At 36.7% G+C, this 19,169-nt stretch overlaps 1 protein-coding gene across 15 annotated transcripts in view; it reads left to right on the top strand.

Moving 5' to 3' along the window:
- The window catches only part of LOC131958241 (kinesin-like protein unc-104), an 86,579-nt gene extending 77,288 nt beyond the window's left edge, over window positions 1-9,291 (top strand). For 14 of the 15 annotated variants that reach the window (XM_059323144.1, XM_059323146.1, XM_059323147.1 and 11 more), the window contains 6 exons: window positions 324-557; window positions 1,144-1,253; window positions 1,880-2,111; window positions 2,907-3,026; window positions 4,052-4,170; window positions 4,556-9,291. In XM_059323144.1, the coding sequence (XP_059179127.1) occupies window positions 324-557; window positions 1,144-1,253; window positions 1,880-2,111; window positions 2,907-3,026; window positions 4,052-4,170; window positions 4,556-4,595 (855 nt within the window). In that variant the 3' untranslated portion in view covers window positions 4,596-9,291. The remainder of the gene's footprint in view (window positions 1-323; window positions 558-1,143; window positions 1,254-1,879; window positions 2,112-2,906; window positions 3,027-4,051; window positions 4,171-4,555) is intronic. The other variant, XM_059323148.1, reaches the window with a different exon arrangement.
- The last annotated feature ends 9,878 nt before the right edge of the window (window positions 9,292-19,169 follow it).

Here is a 19,169-nt window from a genome sequence, read left to right on the forward strand (position 1 = left end):
TTTTCTATATGTTTCTTAATGTACATTTGTCTAAATATGTTTAAATCTTTAGAGGGTCATGTATAAATATATGTAAGATCTAGGATAATTCCCCCCTCCCATCAATTACTACCTGGTCATTACCTTCCAGATTAATTACCCACCTGAATATCACACTCCCTCCTATGCAAATTACTGAAATAGGACATTACCCCCCAATCAATTACCCCCTGGTAATTTCCCTCCAAATCCAAATATTGGAATTGGATATTAAACCTAACCCAGTATGGTAACGCAAGTGCTAGGTTGATGTAGGATTCATCATGTTTTCTGGCACTCAACAGATTTCTGGTACTCACCAGGTGCAGAGCCAGCGCATCAAAGCCTACGACCAAACTGAGCTGAAGTCTGATGAGAACCCCAAGGATGTTGACATCAAGGAGAAGAACACCCAGATCCTGTGTCGTGGGGAGAGCTTTGAGCTGAAGACAGACGGGGACCCAGAGAAAGAGCTGGCTGCCAAATGTGTTCGTTACATGCTGCAGGGTCGCCTCCCTCTAAAACCACCTCCAGTCAAGGTACACGTTAAGATCATTGTTTGTTTTTTATGAGCGGTGATGCTGCATTGCAATAAAATTAATCTTCTACCAGCTAATGGCTGTATCATACACCTTAACCAAATAATACTGTTTGTTTCTTGGTGAAAAGCACATGTAATGTTTCTTCCACTGACTGTTTAACACATATTTTATCAATGTTTCATCTATTCACAGTAAGACACATATTTTGTTAATATATCTTCCATTGAGAGTAAAACACATATTTTATGAATGCTTCTTCTGTTCACTATAACACATAATAAATGTTTCTGTCCCTGATAGTATAAACACAAACTTAATGTAGAACTTAGTTTTTTCTCGGATAGTAAAAGCACACATTGAATCATATTTAATGTAGAGCTATTTATATTGTCCACTGAGAGCAAAACACATATTTAATGTAGAGCTATTTGTTTTGTCCACTGAGAGTAAAGCACATATTTCATGTAGAACTATTTATATTGTCCACTGAGAGTAAAGCCCATATTTAATGTAGAACCATTTGTTATGTCCACTGAGAGTAAAGCACATATTTAATGTAGACCATTTGTATCTCCTCTGACAGATGGACTCCATGATGAGCTCAACCACAACTGTTACCTCTGAAGAAAGTGAAGCCAGCTCAGACTCACTGGGCACAAGTTTGTCCAGCTCTATGGTTTCAGACATTGTCAAGTAAGTTGTCTCACTGGGCACAAGTTTGTCCAGCTCTATGGTTTCAGACATTGTCAAGTAAGTTGTCTCACTGGGCACAAGTTTGTCCAGCTCTATGGTTTCAGACATTGTCAAGTAAGTTTTTTTACTGCCCAGAGGTTTATGTATTGTCAAGTAAGTTTTATACAGTTGAGGGTTTCAGACATTGTCAAGTAAGTTATTATTCTGCCCAGTTCTATTTACTGTCAAGTAAGTTTTATACAGTTGAGGGTTTCAGACATTGACAAGTAAGATATTTTATACTGTCCAGAGGTTTATATAGCTTCAAGTAAGTGTTTATAGAACTATTGAGTAAGATTTCACACAAATAATTGTGTAACTAGTGTAGACCTTAAGTGGAACATTGCACAAAAAATAACTGTGAATCTAATGGACCCTAATAAAATATTCATTAAAATTAAATAGCAGTGAATATTATCATTTAAAATGGAATTTTTGTTATGTTGTTATATTTGCTTTCTTGATTTCTTGAATGGGATGTTGATAAGTGGAAAACCCTAATCCTTCATCAATGCAACAATAATAAAATCTATGCTATGCCTTTTTTTACCTTTTAAAAATATCAATTTGAAATGTTTTTTCTTCAGATCTGTTCCAATTCAGTCAAGTAAGTCATGTGACAGCCTGCTGACCACATCCCCCTCACCTTCAGGGGAGTCGGCTGACCGCAAGCTGTCACTGCCCATCAAGGCCATCAACTTGGACACGCCCATGTTTGTCCCTGACATTGAAGAGGTCAGGCCCAGCCCGGTTGTGTCACGGAGGGGATATCTCAACTTCCTGGAGGACAACACCAACGGGTGGATCAAGAAATGGGTGGTGAGTACTTCTGACCAGTGGTCAGTTTTAAATTTTTCAAGAAATCGGTGGTGAGTACTTCTGACCAGTGGTCAGTTTTAACATTTTTCAAGAAATGGGTGGTGAGTAATTCTGACCAGTGGTCAGTTCAAATAAAATGGGTGGTGAGTACTTCAGACCAGTGGTCAGTTTTAAATGTTTTTAAGAAATGGGTGGTGAGTACTTCTGACCAATGGTCAGGTTCAAATAAAAATACAAAACTTCAACACTCCCAGCTTTCAATCCATTGGCTTTCAGTACTGTTATGATGCTCCTAACATCTGATAAAATATTTTCTTTATTTAATTTTTTGCTTTGACTAGTTTTTAACCATAAATCTATGTCATGATATCACCAGAACTGCCATTTTTAGTTGTGTTTATTTCTTGTAGTATTCCTGCTTAGTTGATTTTTCATTTTTTAGAAATATTTTATGAATTTACACGCAAAGCAGCATTTTTTTTAACACTTGAACCCCATTCAGCTGTCATGTTTAGACAGGTACTTTGGCAAATTATATAATTAGCCTAATTAAAATTAAAGTATTTATTCTAATACTAATCCTATCCATGATTATGGCAGGAAAATTACATTAATTACATTCAATTACTTTAATTTGTATTAGTAATATGTGGGTTTTAAATAAATGGGTAAAAAGATAAGGTTACAGTGTATTTCCAGTTAACTTAAACATCTTGTCTTAAAGAGTTATAGCAAAAATGTGGTGGTATTTACGAGATAATGTTAAAGTTTTGAAATGTTATCCCCTCTGCCCAGATTGTGCGCAGGCCATATGTGTACATCTACAACAGTGAAAAAGACCCAGTAGTGCGAGGCATCATCAACTTGGCCACAGCTACCATTGAATATTCAGAGGATCAACAAGCTCTGCTTAAGGTTGGCTCATTCTTCTTTCTTTAGTATGAACAATTTCAGCTATAACTGGTGAATAAAAGTGAATTTCCTCTTTATTTACAATACAATACCATACAATACTAATATTTTATTCTTTTTTTTTAAGTTCGTCATAAAAAAATTAATTTATTTAAATTTATGACAAACCTAAAACTAGTCATAATTTGTTATAATTTCTTCAAAAATATTCTCACAAATCAGGCAAAACTATCTGCAATCTCTAGTTAATAAATGAGACCAGTTTATTTTATTGTATTTACCATCCAGTAGAATGTATATGATGATTAACATGTGTAGTAGATTGGGAGCAATAGTAGAGAGAACCAACTTAGCTGTTAACCATGAGGAAAACATAAACATTTATTTTCTCTTTAGGGCCAGGATAAGATCCTAAGTTAATGTCACTGGTGCTAATCACTCAAAGTTTAACATTACATTTATTGTTCCTGCTTCTAGATAAATAGATAAAAGTAAAATAGTACAATAGCAATAATTTTTCTTTATACAGAAACGAATACTTGTATGCACTATTTACCCTAATTTATCTTCCCTTATCTAAGGAGAGAGCGTTTAAATAAATTCTGATGTATATAACAAGGTTTTTTTATCTCCTCTTGTCAGACACAAAATGACCAGATAAATAGATGACTAGATAAATAGATAAAAGTAAAACAGTACAATGGCAATAATTTTTCTTTATACAGAAATGAATACTTATATGCACTAGTTACACTAATTTATCTCCCCTTATCTAATGAGAGAGTGTTTAAATAAATTCTGGTATAAAATGATTTTTTTATTTTCTCTCGTCAGACACAAAATGACCAGATAAAAAGCTGACTAGATAAATAGATAAAAAGTAAAACAGTACAATAACAATAATTTTTCATTATACAGAAATGAATAGTTTTATGCAACGCTTACCCTAATTTATCTCCCCTTACCCTAGGTGAGAGCATTTAAATAATTCTGGTATCTAACGAGGTTTTTTTATTTCCTCTCATCAGACACAAAACGCTTTCTCTGTGATGACCAAGCATAGATGTTTCCTGCTGCAGACCATTGATGACAAGGATTTCCATGACTGGCTCTATGCCATCAATCCTTTGTTGGCTGGTCAGATCAGGTCTGTTCTATATTTAGTCTACACTCTTCTAGTCTGATTGCAGTATAAAAACATATTTTTAAATAGTTTTTTTTTTCCTTTTTGAGGTATATAATATTACCATCATTTTATCATTTATTTTTTTTTCATAAGTTCTGTTTTTTTTTTTTAAATTTGACAGTAACTACTAATCAATTTTTTATCAGTAACTAAATCAATTTTTATTAGGCCTAACATTTCCATTAATAAAATGTTTACTTTTAAAGCATCTAGGCTACAATTGTTATGTTTTTTAAACAAAAGATAAAAAATGAAACAATTTTGAAAGGTTTCAGAGAGAGATTTTAAAAAATAGATTTCTGTTTCTTGCTCAACCTAACCATTTTGTTTTGTTTTCTATTTTTAGATCAAAACTATCCCGCAGAAAACAGCCAATGAAAATTTAAATCACTGTTGCATCACAGTCCAGCCAAGATGGGTGTCAATGTGGTCATCTTGTGTGACCAGCGACCACCCCAGTGCTCTCACCCTCATCACTCTCATCTCATGAGTCGTACAGATAAACTTTCTTTGGTCACTTCAATAACAATGTGTTCTCTGGGTCAGGGGGTCAAGGGGTCAAGGGAACAGCTAAAAGTATTTGTTGACAACTTGTTTTAATCCACAGTGATATGGACAACCATTTTTTTTTTTGACAGGAAGTTGACAAAATTGTCACCTTACTAGTTTGTGAAATCAAAGATTGGACATTTTAGGAAATGAAAAACATATTTAACTTATGTTGAAAAAAAGAAGTGGAAATTTAAAGTAGTTTTTTGAAAAGAAATTATGTAATTAAAAAAAATATAATTTAAAAAACCTGGGCTGTGAATAATCAAAAAAAAAAAAAAGAGAATTTTTCTGTAATATGTTCCAGATTCAGCATTTTGGGATTTAAAAAAACAACAACTTGTTCAGAAAACCTTTTTGGTTCAGCCCAACATAGCTATTTAGCAGGGGAGTGAATCCACTGTTACTTCCATTCATGACGACAAAAGTCCCAAGGTTTCACACCATCCATTGTTATATTTCTTGTTACTCTATGTGCAATACCATCAGTCTGGTGTAGCAAGCTTGTGCTAACTTAATGTTGTCTTGGACAGTCTTTTTTTTTCTATGTGTAACATCCATTAGATCCATCTTTTAAAAAAAAATGTATCCATATGTATTATTCTTAACATGGTATTTCATTTTCAAATCATGAAGTATATTATGAAGTCGGTTATTAGTGTGCTATCTTTACAAGCGGGTAATTATTTTATTTAACAAATGTCTGCATAATTAAAAAATTTAAAAATTCCGAGAAGGATAAAATTCTGGTGAACAAGTCCAGGTGCTCTTTCATTGCTACCTCGGTAAAAGGTATCTGAAATTTTTAAAACTCAAACCCATTAAGGATGTATTCTAGGGATACCTTTACAAGATAAATCAATTGAGCTGTTAAAATCTGGGTACTATACAATTAAATAGATTTCAGTAGACACGTATACTGTTAAAGTTTAGATGGAATACACAGGTCTATGTGGGATGTTTTATATGGGTTCATACGCAGGATTCTACTGAGCTATGTTGATACATGATTTGAAAGTTTTTGAAAAACTACAGCATACAAGATTTGTTAAAACATTCTCAATGCCTTAAAGTTGACAGAACTAGTCTGCAGTTTCTAAATGGAACATTCTGCTCAAATTTTAAAAAAAAGTAAACACTGTACTTTTAAAAAAAATAGTGTTGTTAATGTATCTTTTTTAAACTTTTAAAATTGTATTGTGCCTTGAGAATAGGCAGGAATTTTGAGTCATTACTTTAGCTGTTAATATCAGCTTTAATGTGACAGAATTGGGTTATGCAAGCAGAATATTTTTATCTTGTTTAAAATATAGTACCCAGATTTTAATCAGCTCAGTGAAATCATGCTAAAGTTTCATACAATGTATGTAATTTCAGACTAATTTTTCCACCAATCTGGTTCAATTGCATTTTTCTGTACCTTACAAGAAAAAATTCACATGGTGTGTATTAATGGAAATTTTGAATCAATCTTTAGATCTATGATAAAATCTAGATTTTTGTTTAAAAATAATTTCTTTTCACCACAAAGGAAATATTTTTCTTTTTAAGCTGGATATATATTACATGTAACATATTTAGGGTGGGAGCGGTTTTTAAAAAATCTTAGTATCACTAACTAAATATTGCTGTAGGTACGGCTTTCATTATCGATGTGACGATTAGATTTGTATATATAATTCACCATCATTAATTTATTTTCTTCTTTGGAAAAATAAGAATCCTGTTTTTTAATTGTGGTGTTCCTGTAATAATTTTTCGGGCGAGTAGGTCTTTGAGTGTGTCTTATAGGAGTTGTGAATTTTTTTGTTTATCCATGGTAAAAATTATTGATTGTTCCATGCCTTTTTGGAAATATTTTACTTGTCCCATGTACTTGTTTTTCAACAAGGTTTAGAATTCCAAATTTTTATTGGCTGTGGGTGTTAACATTCCTAAACCTGTAGAGGTGTGTACTCGTGTAGCTACTTTCATTCCTCCCACTCTTATAAAGTAGAGAAATAAGTTTTTAAAATATATTTCTGTGTACAGTGACCTCTCGCCCAGTAAATTTTTTTTGTTTCGTTTCTTTTTAAAGAACTAACATTGCATCTCTGGCTGTGATCTTGTAATTTTGCCTCTGTAATTTATGTACAGTTTTATTTTTGTGTGCGCTATATTAACGTCCAGGCCTGAATACATGCAAGCAGAAACTGTAATTCTAGTGGTTTGATTAGAAGCTAAGCATAGCAGTTTCATTTCTAAATATTTTCACATTTTTAAATCTATCATCAATAATTAGAAAATTAAAATACCAAATTTTTTGTAAAAAAATAAATAAAAGTGATGTTAAAGGTAAACATCTTAACTTAGGAAATTAATTCATCAGAAAATGAACCTGAGTTCCAATGCAGCTTAACTCTAATCAAACCACAATGTAATTTTAATGTTAATTATTTTAGCTTTAGTTTAGAATTAGTTTTTTTCCCCATTTTGATAAGTTTCCCAAAAATATTAATTCAGTGTTAGCTCTCAGCTCCATGTAGCTTCATCGACCATAATTCAGCAAACTTTTGTTTCCATTTTTCATAAAAAATAATACTACGATCAAGTATTAATACATCAGATATGTTTCATCAATCGGTTTTCTAGTATCTGCGGACAAAAATTGTTCAAAAAGTTAAAAAACTTGATGCAAAATGAGTCTAGACAATTCACTTTGGTAACTCATTTCAGAATTACTTTTCAAGAAGTTTTAGTGTTTGAATATTTGGTGTACACAGACAATTTTCTGTGTCTGTATAATATTTCATCTTAATAGTTGTGTAACTTGTGTGTAGTTATCGTATATATAAATATATATAAAACACTCGTACGCACAGGCGTACATTCATTTTATGTCCATGTATATTAAACATTGTACATTAGTAACTGGTGTATTATTGTGACAAAAAAAAAATCAAATGAACAACTTACATTGAATAACTTACAATCCCCCCCACCCCCTTCATCAACACACAGTGATCTGGTGTGTTCTTTGTATCTGCTTCTTATCTTATGTTTAGAGATTTGTTTTGTCCTCTCACTGTGATCTTGCATGTCTAGACACATACTTTATAACCATCAAAGTTGTGCTGCATACATAATTTTCCATGCAGAGATTTTTTTTCTGGAGAGTTGTGGTTCCTGGCACACTACAATTGGCCAGATTTTTTAGGGAAGTGATGCCAGATGAAATCTTAGTCTTTTAATTGCGGTGGAGAGAATTTGTATTTTTTAAATAATTTAGCAGAGCTTGTCTTTTTTTTGAGGTTAGAAAATATCTATTTTTAAAATGCCTTTTGAAAAAGATATGCCACAGATGTTTGGAGGTGTTAATACGATCTTACAAAATTTCATGCCTAAAGTTTAATTGCAATCACAAAGATTAGGCATAAAATACCATGTACCAGATTGTTTATGAAAACAAAAACAAGCAAACTCTGCTGTAGAATTTAAAAGAAAATTTTCTGGTTAAATTTCTTTCTGGTGTTAAAAATCCGTTTCACCATCAGTTGTGGTCTTGTGATGGGTAGCAATATTGTGCTATTGTTACTGTTGTTTTTTTGGTGGAAATTTAAAAAAAAAACTAGGATGATCCATTGAAAGCCACATTTTTGGTTCTTTGTGAAGGATAGCGTTTTTAAAATCGCTATTACTCAGGGGAAGTAAGCCGTTTGTGATTTTCCGAGTTCTTTCATTACCTGTTATTTACTTTGAGTGTGGCTTTCAATGGCAGTCATGATTGGTTTTTTATCTTCTTTGTGATGTCTATTCCAAGTCGTGCAATATTAGATCAGTGAAGTTTTAATGGTTATCTGCCCTTTGTACACCGTGAGCACTTCATCCTACAAGTCACGTGCACACCCTCATCCCATTGGTTCCTTCCGTGGCTCCAGTTCTGTTGGATTATGTCCCTTTATGTTGGCTTCTGTCTATTCAGCAAAATGTATGTTTTTTTTTGGTTGTTTTTTTCCCATTTATTTCACATGTTTTTATTTAAAGAACTGACGTTCATTAAAAAAAACAACTAAATCTTATAAAAAACAAAACAAAGTAAATGAATTATAATTGTACTGATTTTGCTCATACAGATTTTTGTAGCTCTTTTTTGTAAAAAAAAAACTTTTTATAAATTTGTAACATGACTGTATTTTAAAATTATGTACAAGTCAAAATAATATTCTACTTAGGCAATGCTATTTGTAGCAAGTCAGATAATGCCCTTCTAAATTAGAAATCAAATTTGTATCAATAATTAATTCTGAAATTATGCTATTTAGTCAATAATCTCTATCCTTGAAAATGATATTATGTATTATAGTTTCCTAAATTAAGAAAGTTTTTTTTACAGTAATATTATAAGGAAAACGAGAAAACATTATAATTTGAGACTTTAAAAACCAATCAAAATCTAACTTATATGATCACATATCAGTACTTAAAAATTTCATTACATTTTAAACAGCCTATACAATTTGAACTCAGCGAGTGCTAAATTTATTTTAAACATTGGTAACTATTAGTCTTATACGTAGTTGATGTAAAATGTGGATATATTGTCTTGTTAGCAATTACCTTCCTTCATTGTTGTCTCTTTAAGATTTGAACTAACTTTCAACCAATCCAAAGAGAACAACTACCTTTTGAATTTTTCGTTATTGTTGGAAGGTTAGACTAACAATTTATCAGTCAAAAAAAAAAAGCACATTGGTTTCTTTCATGTACTTTGACTTAGCGGAGAGATAATTTTTGGGATGTTTAATTTTTTGTCAGCTAGTAATTTTTCTAGTCTTGTTTTTCCGTCTGGTTGCAGTATTGCTTGTGCATTTGCGCTCCTAAAAATAAACATTAAATTTTTGCGAGTCAAAAAAAAAATTAAACTGATGAGTTGAGTTTACTTTTTGGTGCATGGTTATTTTTTTTAAATTTTATTTTTGAAACTTATACAAATATGTCTTGGTTTTGATTACATGGCTGGTCACCCATTGATTGAGGTATGTCTGTGTTGGTAGTTTCAGTTATGTCACATTATGTTCCGCTGGCTTTATGTGATGAAGAAACTGAAACTGGTAATGGATTAGCTACACGATCAGAAAACAGACAACTGACTTGTTAAGACAAGATTTCACGATTTCAATAGGGCTGGTAAGTAGGTCACCAACCAGTTCTACGGCTCAATAAAACCTGCATGAACCATAGAACTGGTTGATCTACTTACCAGCCCTATTCCCAGGGTAAAAGAAAAGTAGGTAGACCAAGAAAACGCTGGGGACTTATTTCAGATATAACACAGGAGAATCTGTTACCACATGTGATAAGTAGAGAGATGGGGAATGAGTAGAGAGACAGGAGGCAAGTAGAGAGTTGGCTTAAATGTTTGGGTTCATTCTAATACATTTTTGGCCACCTAATACTACTAAGATATTTTTAAAGAAATAAAACCAAAACGAGACCTATTGAAAAGATGATAAACTTCAAAGTAAGATGTGATGAAGAAAAAATCACACAAAACCTACACGTGTAAAAGAACTTACTACACAAGATAGGGAAGATTGGTCTAGTCAATATTTATTTGCTTTAATTATCAGATACATTTTAGTTATACTCATCCAACATTTTTTTTTTATCAAACACATTGGTAGGTCCTATGAGCAAGTAGTACGGGTATATTAAGAACACACTATATTGTCCGTACTGAGCTGTCACATGCTGTTACCTCCCTTGTCTATTGGCGTAGTTCATTTCGCATTAGATCTTTTAAATTGGTGTTTACAAATTTACTCTGTGAATTCCATCCTTTGCTTCCTTTTTCTATGATTGTTTTTCAGTCCCTCGGCGAGCTGGCGTTGTTGGGTTAAAGGTTTGCCCATAATCTGCCTCGAAATATCCGAGAAAGTACATTTTTTAACAGGCCCTTCGCCATATTCCTGTGTGTGAGTTGTTTCCCCTGAGTATCTGGCCGCGCTGACGACATTTTCGCGCACTTTGCCCTCAATCTTTGAAGAGTTCACGCCCCTTGCGTCGTCAAGAAAGTGACTGACCCCCAAAATGGCCTCTTCCACCGCCGACCCTCTTCTTCCATGCGGCGTAACTCTCAAATCAGAATTTATTTTATTTTTAACTTCAGAGTTATGTTTTCCTTTCCCAGCCATTTCGGATGTTAAATGTGACGCAACTGTAGACTTTACAGAACTTTCAACGCTACTTTTTGACTCGATTCTATTTTTTAAATTCTTCTCCGAATGGGCTTTTTCTTCCAAAGATTGATCCTTGCCAATATTTTCTAAAACCGAGACTTTTGGTTTCTTAAATTTCAAGTCTTCATCTTTTATCTTTACTTCTTCAACCGTCGGCAAAAATTGATCCTCTTCCATTGAATTCACCTTGACCGTTTTGGTAAGCCGACTTTGTTTCGTGTTATCAACAGCCATTTTGATATTTCTGTCATCTCCAAAAGCTACACCCTCATTGGACGGTTTACAAGAGTGGCCATTGGAATTCTCAGCCCCATGAAGAACCTCATTGACCCAGATAACATTCTTATTTGATTTATTATCTATGGTACTTTTACTCTCAGTCCGGGATTTCCCGAACTCATTTTGAGTGTCAGCTATTTTTACCACAGCACTAACTGCATTTGAGGCGCGTCGAAAACTAAAGTGTTCACGGTCTTTTTCCACTTCCGCGCCGCCATTTTGACCTAAACTTTCACCTTTGACCTTTGCACTGTACTCATGACTTCCCGTATGTGACTCTATCATCTTATTCCTGATTTGGACCTTCTTTTCAGATGTGTTGGTAAATTGCCATTGGTCCGCCCTAACGGAATTGTTTCGACGGACATAGTCCGCGATGTTCAGGACCGTCCCGAGAAGAAACGCCCCAGACGACGCCATCATAACAAACCTTGACCAACCGATGGTAACTTTTGTGACCTCTGACCTGTCTTCGCTTGCAAGGTCAAGCTCGTATAGGGCCAGTGTCGCGGCTATCAGAAGCGCTGAAACCAGTACACAAAACAAGAAATTAACATTTTTTTTCAACTTTAGGGACTAGTAATCTGACAACATTTGGACGGCGTGGCCTAGCGGTAGAGAGCTAGACTGCTAACCCAATAGCCTCGAGTTCGAATCACGGTTCAAATCAGTGGAACGTACTTGAGTCCACCCAGCTCTGATGGGTCTCTAACTTACGTTAGGGAAACAAATGCGGCCGGGCATAGTGCTGACCACACTATCTATTCATATTTCAAGGCCATTGAATCAGATGAACTCTACATTTGTCCAATAAAATATGCCTAGTTTAATATGTGTTTGGTCTTAGATGTATGAACATAATTACGTATACAAACATAAATTAATTAATTGACATCTGTTTCCGTGGCTTCACTTGGTCAGGTGTCACCCGGTACGGTACATTATGATATCACCCCCCCCCCCCCCTGCAAGAGTATACATATTGATTCTCTATAGTTAGCAAATTTACGACATGATGTCAGGATGTTTCTGTTTGTACTCAATTGAATATTTAGTCATTCGGTGCGGCCGCACCCCCGCCCCCTTTGCGACGCCACTGATCTGTATGCCTACATTTTTAATGCATTTTTTTTTCTGATACCTTAACCATTGTCCGGTTGCAATTTCCCCCTTAACTAAGACAATGTTTGTTTAATGAAGGTGCAATCATTCATTTAAGTCTTAATTTATTTTAAAATGGATGTTAACTTAAGAGCAGTTGGCTATAAAACTTGCGTTGACTTGTAGTGTGATCCAACTTACCCGTCAGCAGGGAAGGGTAGGACATCCCAGCTCCCACATTACGGCTCCGGCAGCTGCTGTTGCACACGGCCAGTGCCAAGGCTTGCAGTATGAAGACAGAGAGGATGATGGCGGCTGTGCACATGGCGAACACGATTGTAAACACAGCTGGGAAAAAATGAGTCAATGAATAATCTTGAATGTGTGCAATACAAGCTAGAGGACGACGTGAATTGATGAAGGAACTTATTAATAATTGTGAATGACTGTTTGCAATACAAGCTAAGGAACGGCATGGATTGGTGGAAGAGTGTATGATCATAACTCCAAAAGTCTCAAGTTCGGAACCTCGGACAGAAGAGGCTCGTTGGCTGGGGACGGCAACCAATCTAGTAGCGAAAACTCAAAAAAAAAAAAAAAAAAAAAACAACAAACAAAACAAACACACCAGGAACGCGATATTCAGAGGCGTAGCGACCCTTTTTGCAACCCCCCCCCCCCCTCAAGATTTCGATTTGCACCCCCCCCCCTCAAGATTTCGATTTGCACCCCCTCAACCTTTCAATTTATTTTTCCAACCCATTTTGGCGCCCCCTAAGGTCGGCGCCCGGGGACATATGTCCCCCCCCCCGCCCCACCCCCCTCGCTACGCTACTGGCGATGTTGATTGCTCCTGGGTGGGCAAAGGCTATATAAACAAACCCAGAAGGAAAAGTAGGCGGAAATTTGTTAAAGGGGTCACATTGAGCACGAAATATTGATATGTATCAGTATATTGATAAGTGAGTTTGAGGTAAGGGGTCGTTCATAAATGAAAGAAAGCTGGAGAGAGATAGAGAGAGAGAGAGAGAGAGAGAGAGAGAGTTACTCACTTCTGGTATCATTCAAGTCCACCATTCTACACCCACCCTTGTAGCAGCTGACCAACACACCCTGAGCCTTGACCTCTCCCGTGTTGACCTTGACCAGTGTCCAGTAAGGTGTGCTGTAGCCACAGATCAACGCCGAGAAGCCCGCGACGTGACAGATGAATGAGACGTACAGGAGACAACTTGGTGAAGCAGCCATTGTTCTTGTAGGTTCAAATACAACGGCATCTGTGAACTGTGTACTAACCTATTACCTGTGTTTTGTGTTTGAAAAATTAATAAAAAACTTTTCTAACGCCATAAGGATAGTGTGGTCGGATGGTAGAGGTGACGATTGCTAACCCGAACGTCTCGTGTTCGGACCCCTGGGATCGAGTACTTAGGACGTCCCTGATTCCACCCAGCTCTGATGTGTAGGCCTACCTGATCGCGTTCAGAGTTTCTTCCAGGCATCTCTCCCCCCCCCCCAGAAAGTCTACCGCCCTCCCCCCCCCCCCCCCGAAGGAAATGAACATATATACTTTTAACAGTGTCCACCCCCCCCACCAAAGTCTACCGCCCCCCCCCCCCCCCGAAAATTTCAAGTTCCCCCCAGAGAAAAAAGTCTGGAAGAAACACTGCTCGCGTTAGAGAAAATAATGGCGGCTGGGCATAATAGGGCTGGTAAATAGGTCACCAACCAGTTCTACAGCTCAATTAAACCTGCATGAGCCATAAAACTGTTTATTGACCTACTTACCAGCCCTATTATGACCATACTATTCTTTCATTCGCCAATATCACTTCAACAGATGAACTTTACTTCGCCTGCCCCATTGACCGTAAGGCTCGAAATAGTACTTAACATTTTTTTACAACAACAAATTTGACATCAGCATATCATCAGAGGACTGAGTCGCCAGCGCCAACCAGCCTCTTCTCTATCCACGGGTCATAAAGACGAAGGGATCCCCAGAGGCGTAGTGACCCTTCCCTGCGCCCGGGGACAAACTTTCAATTTGGCGCCCCCCTCGGGAGCACATTTTCAATTTGCACCCCACTCAAACTTTCGATTTGCATCCCTCCCCTGCCCCCCCCCCCTCAGACTGTTTATAATGCAAAAATGCAGCTAAAATGACATTTTAATTAGTTTTTACAACCCATTTTAGCGCTCCCTAAGGTAGGCGCCCGGGGACAAATGTACCCCCCTGTCCCCCCACCTCCATCGCTACGCCTCTGGGGATCCCTTCAGTGATTGTTCCAACATTTTCCTGGGGGGGGGGTAGACACTGATAAAAGTATATGTTTTCTATATAAATTCCATTTCGTTCGGAAAGGGGGGGGGGCGGTAGACTTGCTTTGAGGGGGGGGGGGGTCCGCCCCTCCGAAGAGATGCCAGGAAAAAACTCTGTATCCCTTATTTACTCAAGCCTGGAGAGCAAACTCAATATTTTCGTTTTACATGTCATAAATTCGACCACAAATCTACTGAATACCGAATGAGATTTTCCGCAAATTTGAAACACATACATTCTTCTAAATAAGATTGTGCCTAATTAACTTCTAACAAATCAGTTGTCACAATTTTAATGCTCAGCTCCCTGAAAAAAGATTTTAAGCATGACAAGCTCGCATTGTCACAATTAATAAATCATTCCGAATGATTTAAGTTAAAAGTGCTTGGTTGTCAGACAATTAGTTCGGGACTCCGATTCTTTTGTCTACAGCCTCAATGGTAATAACGAACAATGAAACTTGCTTGATGTGGTTTGATACAAGAGCTTTGCTCCTTCATTTTACCTTAATACGATTATTTTTCAAGTTATATTCATACGGCTGGGCATAGTGCTGACCACACTATCTCTTCATATGCCGAGGTCACAGAAACAAGTGAACTCTACTTCACTTGCCCCATAGACCGTCAGGTTTGACAGGGAAACTTTATATTTCATAACTTAAATTTTAAATACTATTTTACCTTTATTATAAATAGTCGTGGTTATATCCCACAAGTTTTATATATATATATATATATATATATATATATATATATATATATATATATATATATATATATATATATATATATATATATATATATATATATATATGTGTACATAGTATATATATATATATATATATATATATATATATATATATATATATATATATATATATATATATATATATATATATATATATATATATATATATATATATATATATATATATATATATATATATATATATATATATATATATATATATATATATATATATATATATATATATATATATATATATATATATATATATATATATATTTATATAGTAATAGGGTGGGAAGGGGAGTGTCCGGAGGTAATTGAAGTGGGTGGGGGGGGGGGGGGGGGGATAATGTCCTCCCTATTTCTCTCCCAGTCCCACAAACCTATAAATAATCAAGTAGTCTTCATGCTTCAAGTAAAAACTTCTAACAATGTTCTGACTGCATCGAGTTAAAACTTTTTTTTTGTTGGCTCGTCACTAATTAAAAGTGAAGAAAGAGTTTCAAAACCTACCTGATCCCTTGTACCAGGTATTGAGCAATCTACCTTTCAACCAGGTAGCAGTGTTGTACTCAAAACAGATGAATAACTCAAACGTAGATACAATGAAAGATAACAAACGTAGTTATTTTTTACTTTAATTATCAAAAAAATGTTAAACGTTTGCTAAGGAAAAATATTTTGCTTTTAAATTACGCGAGAAATATAAACACATCCCCATAAAAGATTTCTGTTACTGAAAAGTAACTCCAAAACCGACTATGCAAGAATGATTTCATAAACATTGATGTAATACCAGTTACATCACTTGTGTTCTCAGTCATCAGCGAAATGATTTATGGAATAGGCGAAAGTGTGACGCCCTAAACACAAGTGATCCAACACATCAACAACTCAACAATAGAAAACCCTATTGTCATTAACATTCCCGAAATGAAGAGAAAGTAGCTGTCAAGGGGGAATGCGTTCGATTACGATCGATTTCCTTTTGATTTCGACCACTAGTTTCGCTGTTCCGTCATAAACAAGCGTGGAAGACATCACAAACATTCCAGTGCTAGAACACATTAGCGCATAAATTCATATCTAGCTGAGAATCTATGTTGTTAATTTGATAGACATTTAGAAATAAATATTTTAAAAGCCATATTATTATATATAGGCATATATATATAGGCATATATATACAGGCATTTATATATATATATATATATATATATATATATATATATATATATATATATATATATATATATATATATATATATATATATATATATCTAGGCATATATATATATTTATATAAATGGGTAAAATTATTTTTTTTTAAATATAAATTCCATTTCCTTGTGGGGGGGGGGGGTAGACTTGCTTTGACGTTTATCGATTGGGAGATGGGGGTTAAACATTTGTACATGACGTCATTTATGAATGGCGGAAATCATTGTTGAGAACGTAAATTTACGTAGATCTATATCAGGAACACGAGTCTGCATAAGTAAAGTAGAGCCGATATAAAAAAAAATATACGGGTTAGTTGAACCATCTGTAAGTTTTCATTATTTGAACAATTTAATTTATATTTTTAACCAGAACATGGGACGGCGTGGTCGGGATGTAAAGCGCCCGACAACTAACTCGAGAGCCTCAAAAACGCATCCCGGTCAAGAGTTCGTAAGAAGTTCATGAGTCCGCCCAGCTCTCAAAAGGGAAAGGCGCCTGGGCATAGTGCTGACCCCGCTACCCTTTATTCTGCTGCAGAGGCGTAGCGATGAGGGGGGGGTGGGTGGAGGGCGGGGGGGGGGGGACATATGTCCCCGGGCACCGACCTGAAGGGGGGCGCCAAATTGAAAGTTTGAGGGGGGGGGTGCAAATGAAAAGTTCGAGAGGGGGGGTGCAAATGAAAAGTTCGAGGGGGGGGGGGTGCAAATCGAAAGTTTGTCCCCGGGCCCGGGAAGGGTCGCTACGGCTCTGCTCTGCTGAGGTCATAGAAACAAACCCCGCGGTCATCTTCTTCATATTCCACCAGGTTCGAAAGGGTAACATAACTACAAAAATAGAACACGACCAATTTTAAAACTTTTAATGCTAATAATTAATTTTTCTTTTAATGTAACATCACTGACACTGACATTATCATTACATAGCAACACATGACAAAGCTAATTTCAGCAGTTCCTGAAACTCAATCCGAAAAGTCAGACAAGTCGACCTTCTGTATGGCTATCATACAACTTAGAATCTGCTGTCTGCCATCGTCGTTTGGGTTTGTGCAGTTGAGCGTCTTGCAGCACGGATCGTAGACCCGACTACAGGTCGACTGGCACTTTTTGATATCAAATCCTGGCTTGTGTCGACGTTTATGGTGATCAAAACACCCTTGTTGTCTGTGGTGCGCCTTACTCTCGCAATCTGTTGTTCAAGGGGAGAAAAAAAACAAAGAGATATAGCTGTGAGTATCGTTGTTTAAAAATAAGATTTGTATGTGTGTGAATTTTTAAGCACTAATCAAAACTGAAATTTCAAGATTAAACAGAGCAATGTGATCAGGGGTGATTTCCAGTCAATACTCCTCCCCCTTACCTGGAGATATGCCGCCTCTCCCCGAACATCAACCCACGGATACACCCCCCCCCCCCCCGCTCACGTGACCATAATCTAGCTATTTAAGTATCTAAAAAAAGGAAAAATAAAGTTTTTTTTGTCCATAGGTTCATTTTCGGGGGAGGGCGGGAGCAGCGGCGTAGCAATTCATTCCGGCGTCCTGGGCGAACTATCAATTTTGCGCCCCCAGTTATATATAGCTATTCACGGTGGGTGAAAAAGCATCTGCCCTTTTCTAAAAGTGTAGTAGGTGTCGGTATAGGTGTAGGTGTAGGTGTAGGTGTGTTGTAGGTGTAGGTGTAGGTGTAGGTGTAGGTGTAGGTGTAGGTGTAGGTGTAGGTGTAGGTGGAGGTGTAGGTGTAGGTGGTGTAGGTGTAGGTGTAGGTAGGTGTAGGTGTAGGTGTAGGTGTAGGTGTAGGTGTAGGTGTAGGTGGTAGGTGTAGGTGTAGGTGTAGGTGTAGGTGTAGGTAGGTAGGTGTAGGTGTAGGTGTAGGTGAAGGTGTAGGTGTAGGTGTAGGTGTAGGTGAAGGTGTAGGTGTAGGTGTAGGTGAGGTGTAGGTGTAGGTGTAGGTGTAGGTGTAGGTGTAGGTGTAGGTGTAGGTGTGGTGTAGTGTAGGTGTAGGTGTAGGTGTAGGTGTAGGTGTAGGTGTAGGTGGTAGGTGTAGGTGTAGGTAGGAGGTGTAGGTGTAGGTGTAGGTGAAGGTGACAGGTGAAGGTGTAGGTGTAGGTGTAGGTGTAGGTGTAGGTGTAGGTGTAGGTGTAGGTGTAGGTGAGGTGTAGGTGTGGTGTAGGTGTAGGTGTAGGTGTAGGTGTAGGTGTAGGTGTAGGTGTAGGTGTAGGTGTAGGTGTAGGTGTAGGTAGGTGTAGGTGTTGTAGTGTAGGTGTAGGTGTAGGTGTAGGTGTAGGTGTAGGTGTAGGAGGTAGGTGTAGTGTTGGTGTAGGTGTAGGTGTAGGTGTAGGTGAGGTGAGGTGTAGGTGGTAGGTGTAGGTGTAGGTGTAGGTGTAGGTGTGGTGTAGGTGTAGGTGTAGGTGTAGGTGTAGGTGTAGGTGTAGGTGTAGGTGTAGGTGTAGGTGTAGGTGAGTGTAGGTGTAGGTAAAATCCTTCAAACATATACATTGCGTATGGAAACAAA

Source organism: Physella acuta, unplaced genomic scaffold (assembly GCF_028476545.2).
Source record: "Physella acuta isolate Inbredline_101_S28 unplaced genomic scaffold, ASM2847654v3 ptg001305l, whole genome shotgun sequence".
Classification (NCBI taxonomy): domain Eukaryota; kingdom Metazoa; phylum Mollusca; class Gastropoda; family Physidae; genus Physella; species Physella acuta.